Source organism: Perognathus longimembris, chromosome 6 (assembly GCF_023159225.1).
Source record: "Perognathus longimembris pacificus isolate PPM17 chromosome 6, ASM2315922v1, whole genome shotgun sequence".
In the NCBI taxonomy this organism is placed as follows: domain Eukaryota; kingdom Metazoa; phylum Chordata; class Mammalia; order Rodentia; family Heteromyidae; genus Perognathus; species Perognathus longimembris.
The window spans coordinates 85,488,908-85,505,831 of NC_063166.1; the positions used below are offsets into that span (position 1 = coordinate 85,488,908).

The 16,924-nt window shown below is 70.6% G+C and overlaps 1 protein-coding gene across 1 annotated transcript in view; it reads right to left on the bottom strand.

Moving 5' to 3' along the window:
* The window catches only part of Gata5 (GATA binding protein 5), a 31,458-nt gene that overhangs the window by 10,961 nt on the left and 3,573 nt on the right, over positions 1-16,924 (bottom strand). The window contains 3 exon segments of the mRNA XM_048349435.1: positions 12,872-12,874; positions 13,929-14,065; positions 14,401-14,526. Of these exon segments, the coding sequence (XP_048205392.1) occupies positions 12,872-12,874; positions 13,929-14,065; positions 14,401-14,526 (266 nt within the window).

The following is a 16,924-nucleotide window of genomic DNA, read 5'->3' on the forward strand; positions in this document are numbered from 1 at the left end:
TGCACCCCAAAGGGCCACGGGGCCCCTCTCCCCCGGCCACGCCCCCTAAGGCTCTGGACTCCCCACGGGCTGCGTCCTGACCCGTCCGGGACCGCGCAGAGGGGGTGCGGAGGGCCCGGTCGCTGGGGGTGCGGAGGGCCCACGTGCCGAGCCCCCCGCCTCGCTCCGGGAGCCCCCCCCCCCCGGGCCGGCGCGTGGCCGCTGCGCCCATCCCTCTCGCCGTCTCCTTCCCGGCGCCGCCCGCCCCCCCCGCCCACGCCTCTCCCCGGGCCTTTGCGCGCGCCGCTGTCCACGGGGCGGGAGCCCCTGGTGCCCGTCACGCGCCTGTGGTGACAGCGGGGGTCGCGTTCCTCTCGCGGGAGTGGGAGCTGGGGAGCCGAGCGGCCCGGAGGCCGTGTGCGGGGGGGGGGCCTGGGCCTGGTGGGCGTGGAGCACGGGGCCCCCCTAGAGAGGCCGCCGGAGGGCAGGGGGGTCCCCCACTGGAGAGGCCGCCGGAGGGCAGGGGGTCCCCCCTAGAGAGGCCGCCGGAGGGCAGGGGGTCCCCCACTGGAGAGGCCGCCGGAGGGCAGGGGGTCCCCCCCTGGAGAGGCCGCCGGAGGGCAGGGGGCTCCCCACTAGAGAGGCCGCCGGAGGGCAGGGGGTCTCCCCTGGAGAGGCCGCCGGAGGGCAGGGGGTTCCCCCTAGAGAGGCCGCCGGAGGGCAGGGGGTCCCCCACTGGAGAGGCCGCCGGAGGGCAGGGGGTCCCCCACTGGAGAGGCCGCCGGAGGGCAGGGGGTCCCCCACTGGAGGGGCCTCCGGGGGGCGCGGGGTCCCCCACTCGGAGCCCTGGCTTCAGTGCGGGAGGGGCGGCCCGGACGCGGGGCGTCTGGGGGCCCCGGCGCTGGCGTGGCTCTGGGGGGGCTCCCGCGAGCCCTTGCCGCGGGCCGGGCCGGGCCTGTGTGGTCGCCGCACTCCACACGCCGTTACATAAACGGCGATAGCACTTCATAAACATTGTCCTAACATGCGGAATGTTTGACGTGAGCCTCGGCTATTTTAGAACTGATAAACAACGGGCCGCGTCGCGGCCGGAGCCGAAGCCGCGGCGCTGGGTGGGAGATCAAAGCCCGGAGCGCAGCTCTCCTCCGCAGAGGGGACGGGGGGCGCACGCGCCTCTGCCGCCCCGGCTCGGGGGCTCGGTGGGACCGGGGCTGGCGCGGCCAGGCCGGGCCCCTGCTGCCCAGGCCTCGCGGGCGGCCGGGAGCTGCCCTGCGGGCCCCGCGCGGCCTGGGGTGTTGGGCAGTTTGGGGGGGGGCGTGGGCTCCAGCGAGCGTCTGGGTGGCGTGGCGGGCTGCAGGGTCTCAGAGCCCACAGCCGGCGCCGGCGAGCGGTGGCCGAGCCCAGGGCCCCGCGCGCGGGGACACCGTCCGGACGAGGGCCGGGCCCGGCCGGGCGCCCCGTGGGGCACCCGCACGCAGGCGCGTCCCTTGGCTGCGGGCCTGGTGGGCCGGGCCGTCCCGGGGGCGGCGAGCCAGGGCTGTGACCGCAGTGAGCGCCACGCAAAGGGCTGGCTGGGAAAACGCAGCAAGTCAGCCCCGGGGTTCCCCCGCCCCCCGCCTTCAGGGAGGGCGACTGGGAGGTTCGGGAAGGAGCCCCCCACGCGGTTCCTGCAGGAAGAGTTTACTGGGGGAGAGCAAACTGCGCCCTGCACAAGATGGGGGCACGGGGAGCAGAGGGAAAGAGGGAGAAAGAACAAAGGACAGTAAGAGAGAGGGAGGGAAAGAGAGCGGGACTCGTGTGGAGCGGATGACACGGGGAAGGCGGAGGTGTGGCCAGGTGGATCGGTGCGACCCCAGCGAAGGGGGGTCACCGCCTCCAGGTGTGCCAGCCACCTAGGCAACGCAGGAACTGGGCGGAGATTAAACAGGTGGCGGCATCGTATGGACCCCCCCCCCCGGGGTGGACCTTACAGTGAGGGACATGGGCAGCTCCCGCATGGACTAAGCACCCATGTTCCCCTGGCACGAGTGTGAGCGCCGTGTCTACCGGACACAGGTGTGAGCGCCCTGTCTACCAGGCACAGGTGTGAATGCCCTGTCTCCTGGGCACAGGTGTGAGCACCCTGTCTACCTGGCACAGGTGTGAGCACCTGTGTCTACCTGGCACAGGTGTGAGTGCCCTGTCTCCTGGGCACAGGTGTGAGTGCCCTGTCTACCTGGCACAGGTGTGAGCACCTGTGTCTACCTGGCACAGGTGTGAGCACCTGTGTCTACCTGGCACAGGTTTGAGCACCTGTGTCTACCTGGCACAGGTGTGAGCGCCCTGTCTCCTGGGCACAGGTGTGAGCACCCTGTCTACCTGGCACAGGTGTGAGCGCCCGTGTCGACCTGGCACAGGTGTGAGCGCCCTGTCTCCTGGGCACAGGTGTGAGCGCCCTGTCTCCTGGGCACAGGTGTGAGCGCCCTGTCTCCTGGGCACAGGTGTGAGCGCCCTGTCTCCTGGGCACAGGTGTGAGCGCCCTGTCTCCTGGGCACAGGTGTGAGCGCCCTGTCTCCTGGGCACAGGTGTGAGCGCCCGTGTCGACCTGGCACAAGGGCTAGCTTGGTTAGAGCCCCCTGGTTCGGGTGCCCGGGCCCCGGCTCTGAGGACAGCTGTCTGGTCACAGGGCGGTCCTGAGGCGCTGAGCAGCGCTGGCGGCCCCGAGTTCAGGAGCCGACCCTTCGTGGAGTACACAGGAACTGCGGGAGGCCCGGCCCTCCGCCCAGCGCCAGCCTGGCTGACACGGCCGGCCCGCCTCAGACCTCATTAGCATGGACGCCGTGAGCCCTGGGCTCAGGGGCGCTGCCCGCCACGGTCTTCTCAGCTGGCATAGGACAGGCCAAGGGAAGGAAGGGAGGGAAGGAGGAAGGAAAGGAGAGGAGGGAGGGAAGAAAGGGGGAGGGAGGGAGGGAAGAGGGAGGAAGAAGGGAGGGAGAGAAGAGGGAGGAAGAAGGGAGGGAAGAGGGAGGAAGGCAGGAGGGAAGGAGGGAGGGAGGGAAGAGGGCGGAAGGTGGAAGGGAAGGAGGAGGGGGGAGGGGGAGCCCCAATGGAGTCTCTTCCAGAAGCACAGGCCTGTGAACCGGAGCACGGAGCCCGCTGCCCGTGGCCACCGCCCCTGGCTTCTCCTGGGCTTGCTCGAGGCCGAGCTGCCTTGCCCGGAAGGACTGGGGTTTTCTCTTCTTGGGGTGCCTGCAGGGGATGGGGGTCCTGTGGGGGCCCAGGGCCAGTGCGTGGTAACTAGGGTGTAGAGGCGCGGGCAGGAGGTGCCGCGGGGTGCGGGCGAGGGGCGGCCGTCCTGGGGCCCCGCTCAGCGCCACGGGGCTGTGGGTTCGGGCCTTGCGTGGGCTCAGGACCGCAGGGCAGAACCTGCCGGCCCGCGTGGGCCCAGGACCTGGCCCCCCACCGACGGGGGCTGGCGGGCACCCAGGGCCGCGTCGCCCCTCGTTCCCGGCACTGCGGGGGAGCTCGCTGGCTGCCCCGACCCCGCGTGCTCAGTGCTGCCCATCGCCGGGGCCTCCCTCATGTCAAGACCCTTTGGGGGGGCTCGGGGGCTGCGGCGCGGCTCACGGTGCCGAGGCCCGGTTCGAGGCTTAGCGCTGCCACACAAAGGAGGTGGGACTCTAGACTGGGGGGGGGCGCCTCGGGGTGCGGGTCCGCACCCCACCTCCACCCCGCCACCGGGAGGTCTCAGGGCCCGGAGGCCCCATCCTTGGGGCCCCAGGACTGGCGCGTCCCCTTTCCCTTGGCGTTCTCCCCCCTGGGCGCAGAGGCCACCCGGGCCGTGGGGTCCCTGCCTGCTTCCCCTGCTGCCCCGGTCCTCACCCCGAGCCCCCCCACCCCCGGCTGGTTCATCAAGGGCGATGCCGAGGCCCGGTGGTTCCGGGACTTGTCCACGCTGGGCCCGGCCCTTCCCAGAGGTCAGCCCCGCCTCCGGGGTGCCCCCTCTACCCAGGCCTGTCTCCCCGGTGTCTGGGGGACCCGTGCCCTCCACGCGGTGACCCAGGCCCTGCCCCGCTGAACGCCCGTGTGGACCCCGCGCTCCGTCTCCCAGTCACCCGCCGCCCAGCTCCCGGGGGGGGGGGGGAAGGGAGAGCTGAGGAGCCTTGGCTGGCTCTGGGGGCCCGCAGGCTGCGGGGTCGGGGCCCCCCGCACCCGTCCAGCCCTGTCTCAGGAGAGCCTGAGGCTCGCTGCCGCCAGCCGGCTGCTCCCCGGCCTCCCGCCAGCGGCATCGGCGACACCCCGGCCCTGCAGCGGAGCCCGGCAGCACCCCCACCCTGCCCGGGCGGCCGAGCCGGGCTGGGTGCCCGCTGGAAGCCTTCGTGGAAAACCCACCCCGCCCGTCCCAGAGGTGGGGGCTGCGGCGGCGCGCACCTGACTCAGCCCTCGGGGCTGGGCCACCCGACGGGGCTCAGCCAGGCGGGGGAGGAAGCAAGCCCTGGACGCGGGCCGCCATGGCAGGGCCTGTGGGTGCCCGCAGCCCTGCCCTCCCTCCCCTCCCCTGCCTCTCGGGGGGGAGCCGGGAAGCCCCCCCCATACTCGGCCTGCAGCTCTGCCCTCCCCTCCCCTGCCTCTCGGGGGGCAGCCGGGAACCCCCCCCATACTCGGCCTGCAGCTCTGCCCTCCCCTCCCCTGCCTCTTGGGGGGCAGCCGGGAAGCCCCCCCATACTCGGCCTGCAGCTCTGCCCTCCCCTCCTCTGCCTCTCGGGGGGGAGCCGGGAAGCCCCCCCCATACTCGGCCTGCAGCTCTGCCCTCCCCTCCCCTGCCTCTCGGGGGGCAGCCGGGAACCCCCCCATACTCGGCCTGCAGCTCTGCCCTCCCCTCCCCTGCCTCTTGGGGGGCAGCCAGGAAGCCCCCCCATACTCGGCCTGCAGCTCTGCCCTCCCCTCCCCTGCCTCTCGGGGGGGGGAGAGCCAGGAAGCACCCCCCATACTTGGCCCGCAGCCCTGCCCTCCCCTCCCCTGCCTCTTGGGGGGCAGCTGGGAAGCGCCCCCCCCCCCAGCCCGCAATACACTGGGCCGTGTCAGGAGGAGGTGCGAGCCTCGGGAAGGGAGACGCACCTGAACTCCAGACAGCACCCCGAGACCGGCCACGCCCTCCCACGAGGGGGTGTCCCCTTCCTAACAGCGCGGGAGCCTGAGGAAGCAGCTGGGGCCCCGACCTCGGCGTCCCGGGGCAGGCGTAGCCGTGGCTCAGCGCTGGTGCCGGGCAGCCACGCGGGGCAGGGCGGAGCGCGGAAGGCTGCAGGCAGGCACAGCCCCCCCCCACCGTGGGAGCAGAGGCTGGGGGTGCAGCCCGGGCCCAGACGGCTCCCCGCACCGCCCAGCCTCCTCCCCTCCTCTCCTGGAGCCTTCCTTCCGTGGGCCGCTGCCCTTCGGCCTGTGGCTTTTTCTCTGGAGCCTTTGCCCCAGGCTCCTCACCTGCCCCGACGTGGGGCAGAAGTCCCCGAGGTCACTGGCCCCCGGCTGCGGGCCCAGGGTGCCGCGCCTGGCCGTTCCTCCCTGGCCACGGGCTGGGAAGCGCGGGGCGCAGGTCTCGGGGCCGGGCTGAGCCCACGCGGGGGTGCATGGGCAGCTCTGGGGGGGGCGCGGTCACCATGCTGGGACCCCGCCCTGCGGGGCCGTCGCCCGGGGTGCAGCGTCTCCCCAGCTCTGGGGGGAGGGGGGCTCTGTCCGCAGGCCGGCCTCGGGGGGACCGTCCCGAGGGGGAAACGGGGAAGGCCCTCCCTCCCAGGCTTCCTGCTCCAGCCCTCGTCAGACCCGGGGCTCTGGGGAAAGGCCCCGACCCCCGCGGGCGAGCGGCGTCCCGGGGACACCCACCCTCGGGTGGCCACCGCGGGGGCTCCAGAGACCCCACAACCCCTGTGTCACCCTGGAGCCCTCCCGGCCGGTCCAGTCACCGTGGAACGCTGAGAGGGGCCCCGCCACCCTGGATGGCGCCTGGGGCGGAACCTGACCTCTGGTTCCTGGGGTGGCTCTGCCCCTGAGCCCCGCCTGGGGCCCCCCGCGGGGGCGCGGGGTGCGGCGGCGTGCGGCCTTGCTCTTCCCACCTGGCGTCTGGGAGCCAGTGCTCCTTGGGTGACGTCAGCCGAGGTCTGGGTGGCGGAGGCCTGGGGGGTCCTGTCTGGCCGGGGCCGGCCCCGCCCCCCGGTGGGACCTGGGTGTGTCCCCTGGGGGTGGGGCCCCGGCGGTGACAAGGGATGGGGGAGCTGCCAGGGACTCGGAGCCCAACTGAGGAAAGAGCAGTCCTGTAGGGGAAGAATGGAGGTGGAGGCGAGAGGAGAGGGGGGGAGAGAGAGAGGGAGAGAGAGAGAGAGAGAGGGAGAGAGAGAGATGGAGAGGGAGAGAGAGGGAGAGAGATGGAGAGGAAGAGAGAGGGAGAGAGAGAGATGGAGAGATGGAGAGAGAGGGAGAGGGAGAGACACAGCAGAGTCACAGAGAGGCAGAGACACGCAGAGACATGAGGAGAGTCACGGGGAGACGGGGCTGGGGCGGCCGAGGGGAGGCCGGGTTGGCTGGGTGGGGGCTGCGGGCAGATCTGGACCCCCTGGACAGCAGCCCCCGGCCCCGGCCCCCAGGGCAAGGCCAGGCTGGCCCCGCGCGGGGCAATCACATCCCGGCATTCATGGCAGCTCCCCAGTCTGCTGTTGCGGGGGCCTGGGGTCCTCCCCGTTTCCTCCTGAGCCCGCTGGGCTCTAGGGTCTCTGGACTGCCGGGCCCGCCCACGGCGGGGCAGAGTGGGGTGCAGGGCGGGCTCACCGCATCTGCCCCCCCCCCCGCCTGTCTGCTGCCCTGCGCATGTCCGCACTGGGCTTCCGGCGCTGGCGGCTGGTGCAGGGGCCGCAGAGGGCCGGAGGGCCACCTACTCTCCAGGCCAAGGTGCTGGGGACGCCAGCTTGCCCCCCGCCCAGGGCTGGGCACCCGTGCAGGTCTGGGGGTGGCTGGGATAGCTGGGAGACTCCGGCAGGGAATGGGGGGGGTGGAGCCCTTTACAGCTCTGACTGTCTGAAGAAGCAGTGACCTTTCACCTTTTCCCGTGATCAGTGGAGGCGGCGGGTCACCTGCGGGCCGGCTCAGCAGTGGTGACCCGCGGCCCCGGGCCTCCCGGGGCCCCCTGGGCTCCGCGGGCGTCCAGCCTCCAGAGGGCCGCTGCTGGGACAGGCCGGGGCCCGTCCTGCCTTCCACGGACGCCCTCGCCAGACAGAGGCAGTCCAGCCTCCCCTAAGGCTCACCCGAGGGGCTCCCGGGCAGCCCTGCTGGGGTGTGCGCGTGCGCGTGCGTGTGTGTGCGTGTGTGGTGTGTGTGTGCGTGTGTGCGCGCGCGCGTGTGCGTGTGTGGTGTGTGTGCGTGTGTGTGCGCGCGCGTGTGCGTGTGTGGTGTGTGTGCGTGTGTGGTGTGTGGTGTGTGTGTTTGCGTGTGTGTGGTGTGTGTGCGTGTGTGTGCGCATGCGTGTGTGTGCGTGCGTGTGTGTGCGCGCGCGTGTGTGCGTGTGTGGTGTGTGTTTGCGTGCATGCGCATGCGTGCGTGTGCGTGTGCGTGTGTGTGTGCACACATGTGTGTGTGTTTGCGTGTGCGTGCGTGTGTGGTGTGTGTGCGCGTGCTTGTGTGTGCGCGTGTGTGTGCGCGTGAGTGTGTGTGCTGCATTTAACTGCAAAGAGCAATAAATTACAAAGCTGGAAAAACATCCCTTGTCCTCACCAAGGACGCGGCTGTCCCCCGGTGACAAGCGGCTCTGCATTAGCATTATTTAGTATTTATAACATCCGCTGGACGGAACCTACAGATGTTGCCGGCAAACCCTGCCTGCCGTGAGGGTATTTTGGGAGCCCATTGTCTGTCGGACGGGGTGCTCCTGAGCCTGTTCCCGGGGGGGAGCCTGGGAGGGGTGCGGCGGAGGGAGGGCGGTGCCCAGCCCCCTCCACGGGACGGAGCGGCCCTGAGGCGGGGCGGGGCATTTCCAAACGACTGCGCAGTGCTGGGGCCCAGGGCCCGGCCCGCACCCTGTCACGAGCTGCGCTGGCGGTCTGGGCGAGAGGCCTCGGCCCGGCGGCGGCTCGGTGGGGTCTGCCTGCCGCACCCCGTGAGTCTTCAGGTCCTGCCCGGGAGTTGGCCACACAGCAAGCGTGCAGTGCCCGGGCGGAGGACAGAGTGCCAAGCCTGCTCAGCCGCCAGGGCCCACCTGGGGCCCCCTCAAAGCGTCCAGGGGCCCTCCTACAGAAGGTCCCGGAAGCCGGGGCTGGGGGCTCACGCCTGTCGTCCTCGCTACTCAGGGGCCGAGCGCTGAGGATCGCAGTTTGAAGCCCGCTGGGCAGGACCGTGTGGGGGACGCTTATCCCCAATGAACCACCGGGAACCGGGAAGTGGCTCGGAGTTCTAGAGCGCTCGCCTGGAGCAAAGGGGGGCGGACGCCAGGCCCTGAGATCAAGCCCCGCTCATAAGGCTCAGGACTCCGCTCACACAGCCCAGGGCCCTTCCTGGGGGTCACAGGCTGGGACCCAGGGCTCTTCCTGGGGGTCACGGGCTGGGGATCCAGGGCCCTTCCTGGGGGTCACGGGCTGGGGATCCAGGGCCCTTCCTGGGGGTCACGGGCTGGGGATCCAGGGCTCTTCCTGGGGGTCACGGGCTGGGGATCCGGGGCCCTTCCTGGGGGTCACGGGCTGGGGATCCGGGGCCCTTCCTGGGGGTCACGGGCTGGGGATCCGGGGCCCTTCCTGGGGGTCACGGGCTGGGGATCCGGGGCCCTTCCTGGGGGTCACGGGCTGGGGATCCAGGGCCCTTCCTGGGGGTCACGGGCTGGGACCCGGGGCCCTTCCTGGGGGTCACAGGCTGGGGATCCAGGGCTCTTCCTGGGGGTCACGGGCTGGGACCCGGGGCCCTTCCTGGGGGTCACAGGCTGGGACCCGGGGCTCTTCCTGGGGGTCACAGGCTGGGACCCGGGGCTCTTCCTGGGGGTCACGGGCTGGGATCCAGAGCCCTTCCTGGGGGTCACGGGCTGGGGATCCAGGGCCCTTCCTGGGGGTCACGGGCTGGGGATCCAGGGCTCTTCCTGGGGGTCACAGGCTGGGGATCCAGAGCCCTTCCTGGGGGTCACGGGCTGGGGATCCAGGGCTCTTCCTGGGGGTCACAGGCTGGGATCCAGAGCCCTTCCTGGGGGTCACGGGCTGGGGATCCAGGGCCCTTCCTGGGGGTCACGGGCTGGGGATCCGGGGCTCTTCCTGGGGGTCACGGGCTGGGATCCAGAGCCCTTCCTGGGGGTCACGGGCTGGGGATCCGGGGCTCTTCCTGGGGGTCACGGGCTGGGGATCCGGGGCCCTTCCTGGGGGTCACGGGCTGGGACCTCCCTGCAGAGCTCTTTGATGCCCTCCCCAGGCCCCTGGGACTCAATCACGGAAGGCCTGGGGTCTCACAGGGCGCTTCGCCATACCAGCTTTAAAAGGAGCCCCCTTCCCAGCTGGTGACACTTAGGCCTGAGCAGTGGGGCCCCACGGGTGCAGCTGGCAAGCCGGCCTGGGGCTTTCTGTGTGTGTGTGTGTGTGTGTGTGTGTGTGTGTGTGTTCATGTGTGTGCCTGTGTGTATGCATGGGCATGTGTCAGTGCATGCATGCACACATGCACACGTGCACATGTGTGTGTGCGTGTCAGGATCTGCCCTGCAGGGGTGTCCGATCTCATCGCAGCCACTGCCCCTGGAGGAGAGCTCGCTTCTCCCGGGGGACAGCGGTGACCTGTGGCCACGCCCTCCCGGCCTGGGCCTTCTGAAGGCGAGCGGAGGGGCAGCAGCCCCTGGGTGGGGAGGGCGGACGCTGGCTGTCTGGAGGCCCTCCCGCCCCTCGAGGCTCCCGGGGGAGGGGCTGGGCCCTCTGGGCGGATTGTCCAGGGATACCGCTGCCGCCCCGTTCCCCGTTCCCGGTTCCTGGGTGCACTAGCAGGAGTCACCCCAGGAATTGACATGCCGGGGAGCGGCAGGCCGTCTCTGTTGCTAAACACACTCAGGACCCCAGCTGATGGTGTCTGCCGGGTCACCGCCGCTCAGCCCTATGGTGACCGATGGCCCGTCTGACCCAGGCCCGGAGCCGTGTCCCTGGTGGGCCGTGCCCAGCATGACCTTTCATACGAGGTTGGTACACCCGGCGGGCACGCATGCCCGTGTACAGGGGCGTAGCATCTCACTGAACTGTCTGTAAGAGGCCTCCTGGCCAGCCGGGGCTGGAACTGCAAGTACGGTGGCAGGATTCTGTGTGTGCCTCCTGTTCCTTCCCAGGGGAGCGGAGGGAGGGGAGGGCGTCTTCTTCCCAGAGTCACTGGTTAGGCGCGCGGGGGGCAGAAAAGGCCTTGCCGTCGGAGGGAGCAGCGCATGCGAAGGCCCTGAGGTCTGATGCGTCTGGGTGTCGGTCGCTGCTCGCCGGACATCAAAGGGCTTGAGGACCGCGTGCCCGCGGGCCCCGAGGCCGGCTGTCCGGGCGCTGGAGCAGCCGGGCCGCCCGCGAGGGCAGGAAAAGGCAGGGTTCTTCCCGGGGCTGTCCCGGCCCGGCCGTCCTCCTCCTCCTCCCCGCTGCCGGCCGGCCCCAGCGGCCAGACGCCGTCCGCGGTGCCGAGGGGGCACTCTCTCAGATAATAAATAAGGCGGCTGGAGCCATCGGCGTCAGCAGCCCGCGGGGCCTCTGCGTGGCGTCTGCGCCCCGAGGCTGGGTCGGCGTCCGCGTGTGCGGAGCCCTCGAGGGCCCCGGCGGCCCCGCCCGACCCCGGCACCCGGGGTGCGGGGGCTCCCGCCTCACCTCCCCGGAGTGGAATGCGGTCTGGGCGAGCCACGCAGCCGCGAAGCCCAGGCCGGCGGAGCTGACGCGGGAGGAAGCGGGCTGGGCGAGCCAGGCCGGCCTCCGGCCTCCCTTCCGCTCCGGGCCCAACCCAGGCTCCACGGCCCCCGCCACGGCTCCAGCCACTCCCCGGAGCGCGGGCGGACCTGGGCCCTCGCGGGAGAGCTCGGTGGCCGGGGCTCTGTCCCTTCCCGGACGCGGCACCTCGGGGTTGGTGGCGGGGGCCTGGCTGAGGATCACGGTTCAAAGCCAGCCCAGGCAGGGAAGTCCCTGGGATGCTTTGCTCCAGTTAACTTCCAGAAAACCAGAAGTGGCGCCGGGGCTCAAGTGGCAGAGCGCCAGCCTTGAGCTGAAGAGCTCAGAGACAGCGCCCAGGCCCAGAGTTCAAGCCCGGGACTGACAAGAAATAGCTAGAAATGGCCCTGTGGCTCAAAGCGGGAGGGCACTTGATATGGACACAGACGGTCAAGAACAGCGCCCAAGCCCTGGGTTCAAGCCCGGGAAGGAGAAGGAAGTCTAGTTGACAGGATTCTGGTCTTTCTCTGAGCGCTGGTCCTTGAGCTTGAACCCAGGGCCTAGTCCCCGCAGGGGTCGGGGTGGCCATCAGAGGTCCTCTCCCCACTGCCTGCGGGTCCGTCCGTCCTCGGGGCCCTGGGGGGGGGTTATCTTTCTCAGGAGCACCGGGGCTTGAGCTCAGGGGCTCACGCTAGCTGGGCCGGTGCTTTCCCACTTGAGCTTTGCCGTGGTTCTCAAGATAGGGTCTTGCTTCCCCCTGGGCTTGTCCTGGGCCGTGATCTGCCTCCCTCCGCGTCCTGCTGCGCCGGGGTAGCAGGCACGCGTACGCGCTAGTCACGCGTGGCGCCGGGTAGCAGGCACGCATAGCAGGCACGCGTACGCGCTAGTCACGCGCTGCAAAGGGGCCGCATGGATTCCCCCAGTGGCTGGGGTGCCCGACGCCAGCCATTGCCTCCGGCGTGCGGTGGTGACGGGCGGCCGCCGGCTGACTGGGCTGATGGCCTCCGGGCTAGCGAGGCGTCTCTGGAGGCGTGTGGGGGCCGTGCCAGAGTCCATGAGCTCCCGAGGACTTCACCCGACCGGGCGGGTGGGCCCTGACGCCTGACAGCGGGGGCCCAGCGCCCGCCCCGAGCCGGTGTGGACAGCGGGGGCCCAGCGCCCGCCCTGAGCCGGTGTGGGCAGAGGTGGATGTGAAAGCCCCACATGGCTGCCATGGGACGAGTTCTCTGCTCACGTCTGCCCTCCATCGTGAAGGACTGACCCCCCGACCCATGCTGCCCTCCATCGTGAAGGACTGACCCCCCGACCCACGCCGCCCTCCATCGTGAAGGACTGACCCCCCGACCCACGCCGCCCTCCATCGTGAAGGACTGACCCCCGATCCACGCTGCCCTCCAGCTGCAAAGGACTGACCCCCAGCCGAGCGTGCTCTGCCGGGAGGGGATGGGTGGCCAGCTGGCAGCGGTGCCATGGTGGGCTGGCAATATTTAAACGATGGTTAAAATCACGATGGAATTCTTTTTAAAGCACTGAATTAGAAGGCTTCACGTTAAAAAAAAATCCATGTTTCTGGCTCCCACGGACACTTAGGTCTTGGTGGAGAAAGGTGGCAATGATGGGTGCAGTGCCCAGGGCCCCCCTCCCCTCCCCCGCCCCTCACCCCCCAGCATCAGGTCCCCAGCAGCTGAGCTCCAGCCCAGAGGCAGAGCTGGAGGCCTCGGCAGGACCCGGCTGAGAAGGCTGCTGCAGGGAGGGGTCTGCCCCGCCGAGCCAGGCCCCGACAACGGGCCCCCACCCCAGCCCCGAGGCCCCCACCCCAGCCCTGACAACGAGGCCCCACCCCAGCCCCGAGGCCCCCACCCCAGCCCCGAGGCCCCCACCCCAGCACCGAGGCCCCACCCCAGCCCTGAGGCCCCCACCCCAGCCCCCACAACGAGGCCCCCCCAGCCCCCACGAGGCACCCCCCACCTCCTGCTGTGGGTCAGCAACGGCCACGGCACACGGTCACTCAGAACAAGGCGCTTTACTGCCTCCTCTGGAATAATCATCTAAATAAATACACGAGCGGACGGCTTCCCCTCCAGGGTGGTGCCCCTCCCGTCTGTGCGCGATGGGCACGCCACGCCTGGCCCTCCCGCGCCCTCCGGAGGACCAGCTCTCTGCACCATGGCGCCCCAGCCACCGTGGGGACCTCGGCCCCCGGAGGCCTTGTCGCCCCACCTCGCTGCCTCCCTCGCCTGGGTTTTGCTCTGCTTGGACTCTTGCCACGCCCGGGGCGCAGTGGGCGGCGAGTGGGAACCAGTGCTCCGGGCGGCAGCGCGGCTTGGGCGGGCCGGGGAGCCCCTGGCCGCCCCGCGGGCCCGGGCCCCTCCCCCGCTGGCCTCTGGTGCCGGTCGTTCACCAGGTGCCACGCCAGGATCACGCAGCCCGTCTCTCCGTGGGCCTGGTGGTCTCTGCGGTGCTCGAGGGGGGCGGGGGGGGGTGTGGCTGTGCTCTGGGGGGCCGCCCCCGCGCCGGGGTGGCGGGGCCCTAGGCCAGCGCCAGCGCGCACCAGGCGTCCTGCCGCAGGGCCCCTCCCAGGCCGGCCTGAGGGCCCAGGGCCGCGGAGGGGAAGGCAAAGTCCTCGGGCTCAAACTTGAACTCCAGGTGGCTGGGGGCCGGGGCGTCCCCCACCGGGCCAGGGGCCTGCAGGGAGGGGCAGGTGTTAGGGCGCAGAGGCGGGGGGCCCCACGCTGGGGCTCCGGGGGCCAGCCTGCAAGGCTCCTGGGAAGGGAGCCCGGCTGACGGCCGGGGCTGCCTCCAGGAAGCGCCCCCGGTGCCCACAGGCCGGGCTGGCCACGAGGCGGCTCCCTGGGGCCCGCCCCGTGTCCGCGTTACCTGGGAGGCGGTGCTGGGCTCGGTCTTCAGAGGGGCGGCCGAGCCGTCGGCCCCGGGGCCTGCAGGCGGGGACGCCGTGGCGCGCGCTGTGGGAGGAAAGGGGGGGGGTGCTCGCAGGAAGACGCGGCCGGCCCCGGGAGGTCTGGGGGTTCCTGGGGATCACACAGCCCGCCCGGGGCGGGGCCTCCTCTGCGGGGCTCACCCCACTCTCCCCAGCCGGCCAAGCCCCCGGGGCCGGGCCCTGCCCGCTCCGCACCCGAGTGGCCCTTGAGCTTGGCCGTGTTCTTGGGCTTCCGTTTCCGTGTCTGAATACTTTCCTTTTTCATCGCCAGTGGCCGTGGCACCTGGGAGGATCGGGGTGTGGGGGGGAGAGGATCTGGCCACCCAGATCCTTGGGGCCTCCCCTTCAAACCCCTCTCCCCCCCAGAACTGGCCCCTGCTGGGCTTCTGGGCCGGACCCAGCCCTGTCTGGTGGGTGTCGCTTTTGGGGCACAGGAAGACCAGGGTGCCCAGGGACCATCCAGGAGGAGCGGCCGTGTGTCTGTCTGCGCAGTGGGCGTGCGGGGAGAGCCTGGCCCCGGTGGGGGGGGGGTGCCTGCCGTCGACCCGCCGCTCCCCCGGGGCTCGGCGGCCGGCAGCCCCCCTTCCCGGCTCCCCCCGCCCCGGGGCGCCCGCTCACCCCGTGCAGCTTGGTGTAGAGGCCGCAGGCGTTGCACACCGGCTCGCCCTCTGCGTTGCGCCGCCAGAGCGTGGTGGTGGCCGTGCGGCAGTTGGAGCAGCAGAGGCCGCTTCGGCGGCTCGAGGACTGCGGGGGGATGGGCGGGGTGAGCCCGGGCCGGGGGCGGCGGGGCCCGGGCTCGGGTGGGGGCGGGGCCGGCTGCCCCTGGGAGCGGCAAACGCTCCCGGGAGCAGACGGGACGGGAGCCGGACTCGGGACTGGCGGCTGGAGGGTACCAGAGTGGCTGAGGCACTTAGGGGCCCTGAACTCGCGAGCCCTGCCTTAGACCAGCCCGGCAGGACACGGCGTCCCCAGTTCCGCAAAGCCTTGGCGCCCCAGGACGGGCCCCTCCGCCTCTCGGTGTCTGCTTCCCATCGTAAAAGGTGCTGGGGGCCCTCCGTGGGCTGGCCGTGTCCACGGCCATCGGGCACAGACGCGGGGGGTCAGCGCCCTGGCTGTGGGCCGCCCATGCTGGCCTTTCCCCCTGCGGCGTGGGGTGGGGGCCGCAGCACCCCAAGGCCACGGGCCTCCTCCAGAGGCCAGGCCCAGGGGCAAGCGCAAGGCCTGCGGGTTCCCTGGGCACAGTCTCCCAGCTCTCCGGTGGATGTGGTGGTGGTGGTAGATGGGGGTGGATGGAGTAGGTAGTGGTGGGATGGGGTAGATGGGGGTAGATGGGGGTGGAGGGAGCTAGGTGGTCTCAGGTAACTTCCCCCATCCCTCCTCTACCTCCATGTATCTTGCCCCCTGGACATGGCACCCAAGCCTTCCAGAGACCCCGCGTGTCCACCCTGCCCATGGCTCCCAGCAAAGAACCACCCATGTCCCCAATCCCACCCGAGACCCCAGCCCTCCCAGCCCTTGGGGCCTTAGGACCCTGAGCCACGGTTCTTCCGGGACTCAGGGATCGAGACCTAGCAAGATGCCGGTGGCCCACTGCTGTAATCCCTGCACACGGGAGGCTCAGATCTGAGGAACGCGGTTTGAAGCCAGCCTGGGCAGAAAAATGAGACTTTACCTCCAATTAGCCAGCAGAAAGCCAGAAACAGGGCTCTAGCTCAAAAGGTATGGCACCATCCTCGAGTGAAAAAGCCAAGTGAGAGCAAGGCCTTGGGTTCAAGCCCCAGTGTTGCCGCAGGGAAAAAGAACCACCTAGACCTAGATGACCAGGCTGGCCTCCCTCCAGCCCCACCCATGCCTGGCTGGGGGCACCACCAGCCCAGCCACCTGCCCCCACCATGTCCCTGGTACATCTCTGCCCCTCCTCTGCCCGGCCCTTGGATGACTCCCTGGCCATGTCCGTCCCCTTCCTGCCCGGGCTGGGTCCCTGGCCCCACAGGGAGCCCGCAGGGACGGGCGGAGGGAAGGCGCCTGCCAGCCAGGCAGCGTCTGCTCTCCCCACGCCACGCAACGGGACGCAGCCGGGCCCCCAACTTGTCTGGCCTGGCTGTGGAGTCCCTCGCGAGTCGCCTGATCAGTGAGGGGCTCGGGGGGCCCCCCAGTGCTTCCTCCGCAGCCCTGGGCCCTCAGCTCCGCGGGACAAATGGGACAGCCGGTGCTTTGTTAAGCCATCCCCTGCGGAGTGGGGGCCATTTACACACCCGGAACCCACGCTTGCCTGAGCGTTCCGACGTCGACCGGACACCCCAAGGCCCACTGCGGCCCGCACCTCCTGCAGTCTCTTTAGAGCCAGGAGAGCCATGGCTGGGAGGCCCCCCTCCCCCCCCACGCCCCCCCCCCCAAGCCTGCACACCTACACCAGGCCCCGCAGTTGCCAGTGGCACCACAGGGAGCTCACAACTGCTGTCATGTAGGAGGGAGACGGAGGCTCGGGGGTGCTGGGGGCCCACCCCCGAGGCCCCGGGCGGCCATCTGTCCTTCCTCCCTGTCCGCGCCGCATCCAGGCCTGGCCATTCTCAGGCCGCCGCCCTGCCAGGCCTCTCCTGGCTGCCTTTCTATTTTTTTTTTTTTAAATGTTCTTTCTGAGAGAAGTTCATCTTCAGAGCCAGCTTATCCAAGGCGGAGCCTCGTTGTGCATCCGAAGCTTCCGTGTAAAGCGTAGGGCGAGCAGGTGCCACAGCTCACTCCTGCAATCCCGGCCACGCAGGAGGCTCAGATCTGAGGATCCAGGTTCAAAGCCAGCCTGAGCAGGAAAGTCCGTGAGGCTTACCTCCAAGGAAAACCAGAAGCGGCACTGTGGTTCAAAGCGGGTAGCACCAGCCTTGAGCAAAAGAGCTCAGAGACAGCACCCAGGCCCCGAGTTCAAGCCCCAGGACCGACAAAAAAATGTCAGTATGATGGGCAGGGTGGGTGTGAGCAGCGAGGCACGGGGGACGGTAGAGGGAAGGAGGCTGGCGCCCAGCTTGGGAGAGGAAGTGCGTGTAGAGCGCTGGGCGGCAGAGACGCAGGGCCACGGTGCGCCCGTGCCGTTGGGGGGTTTCCTTTGAGCCTCGATGGTCTCTCACGACTGCTGGGGACACCCAGCCCG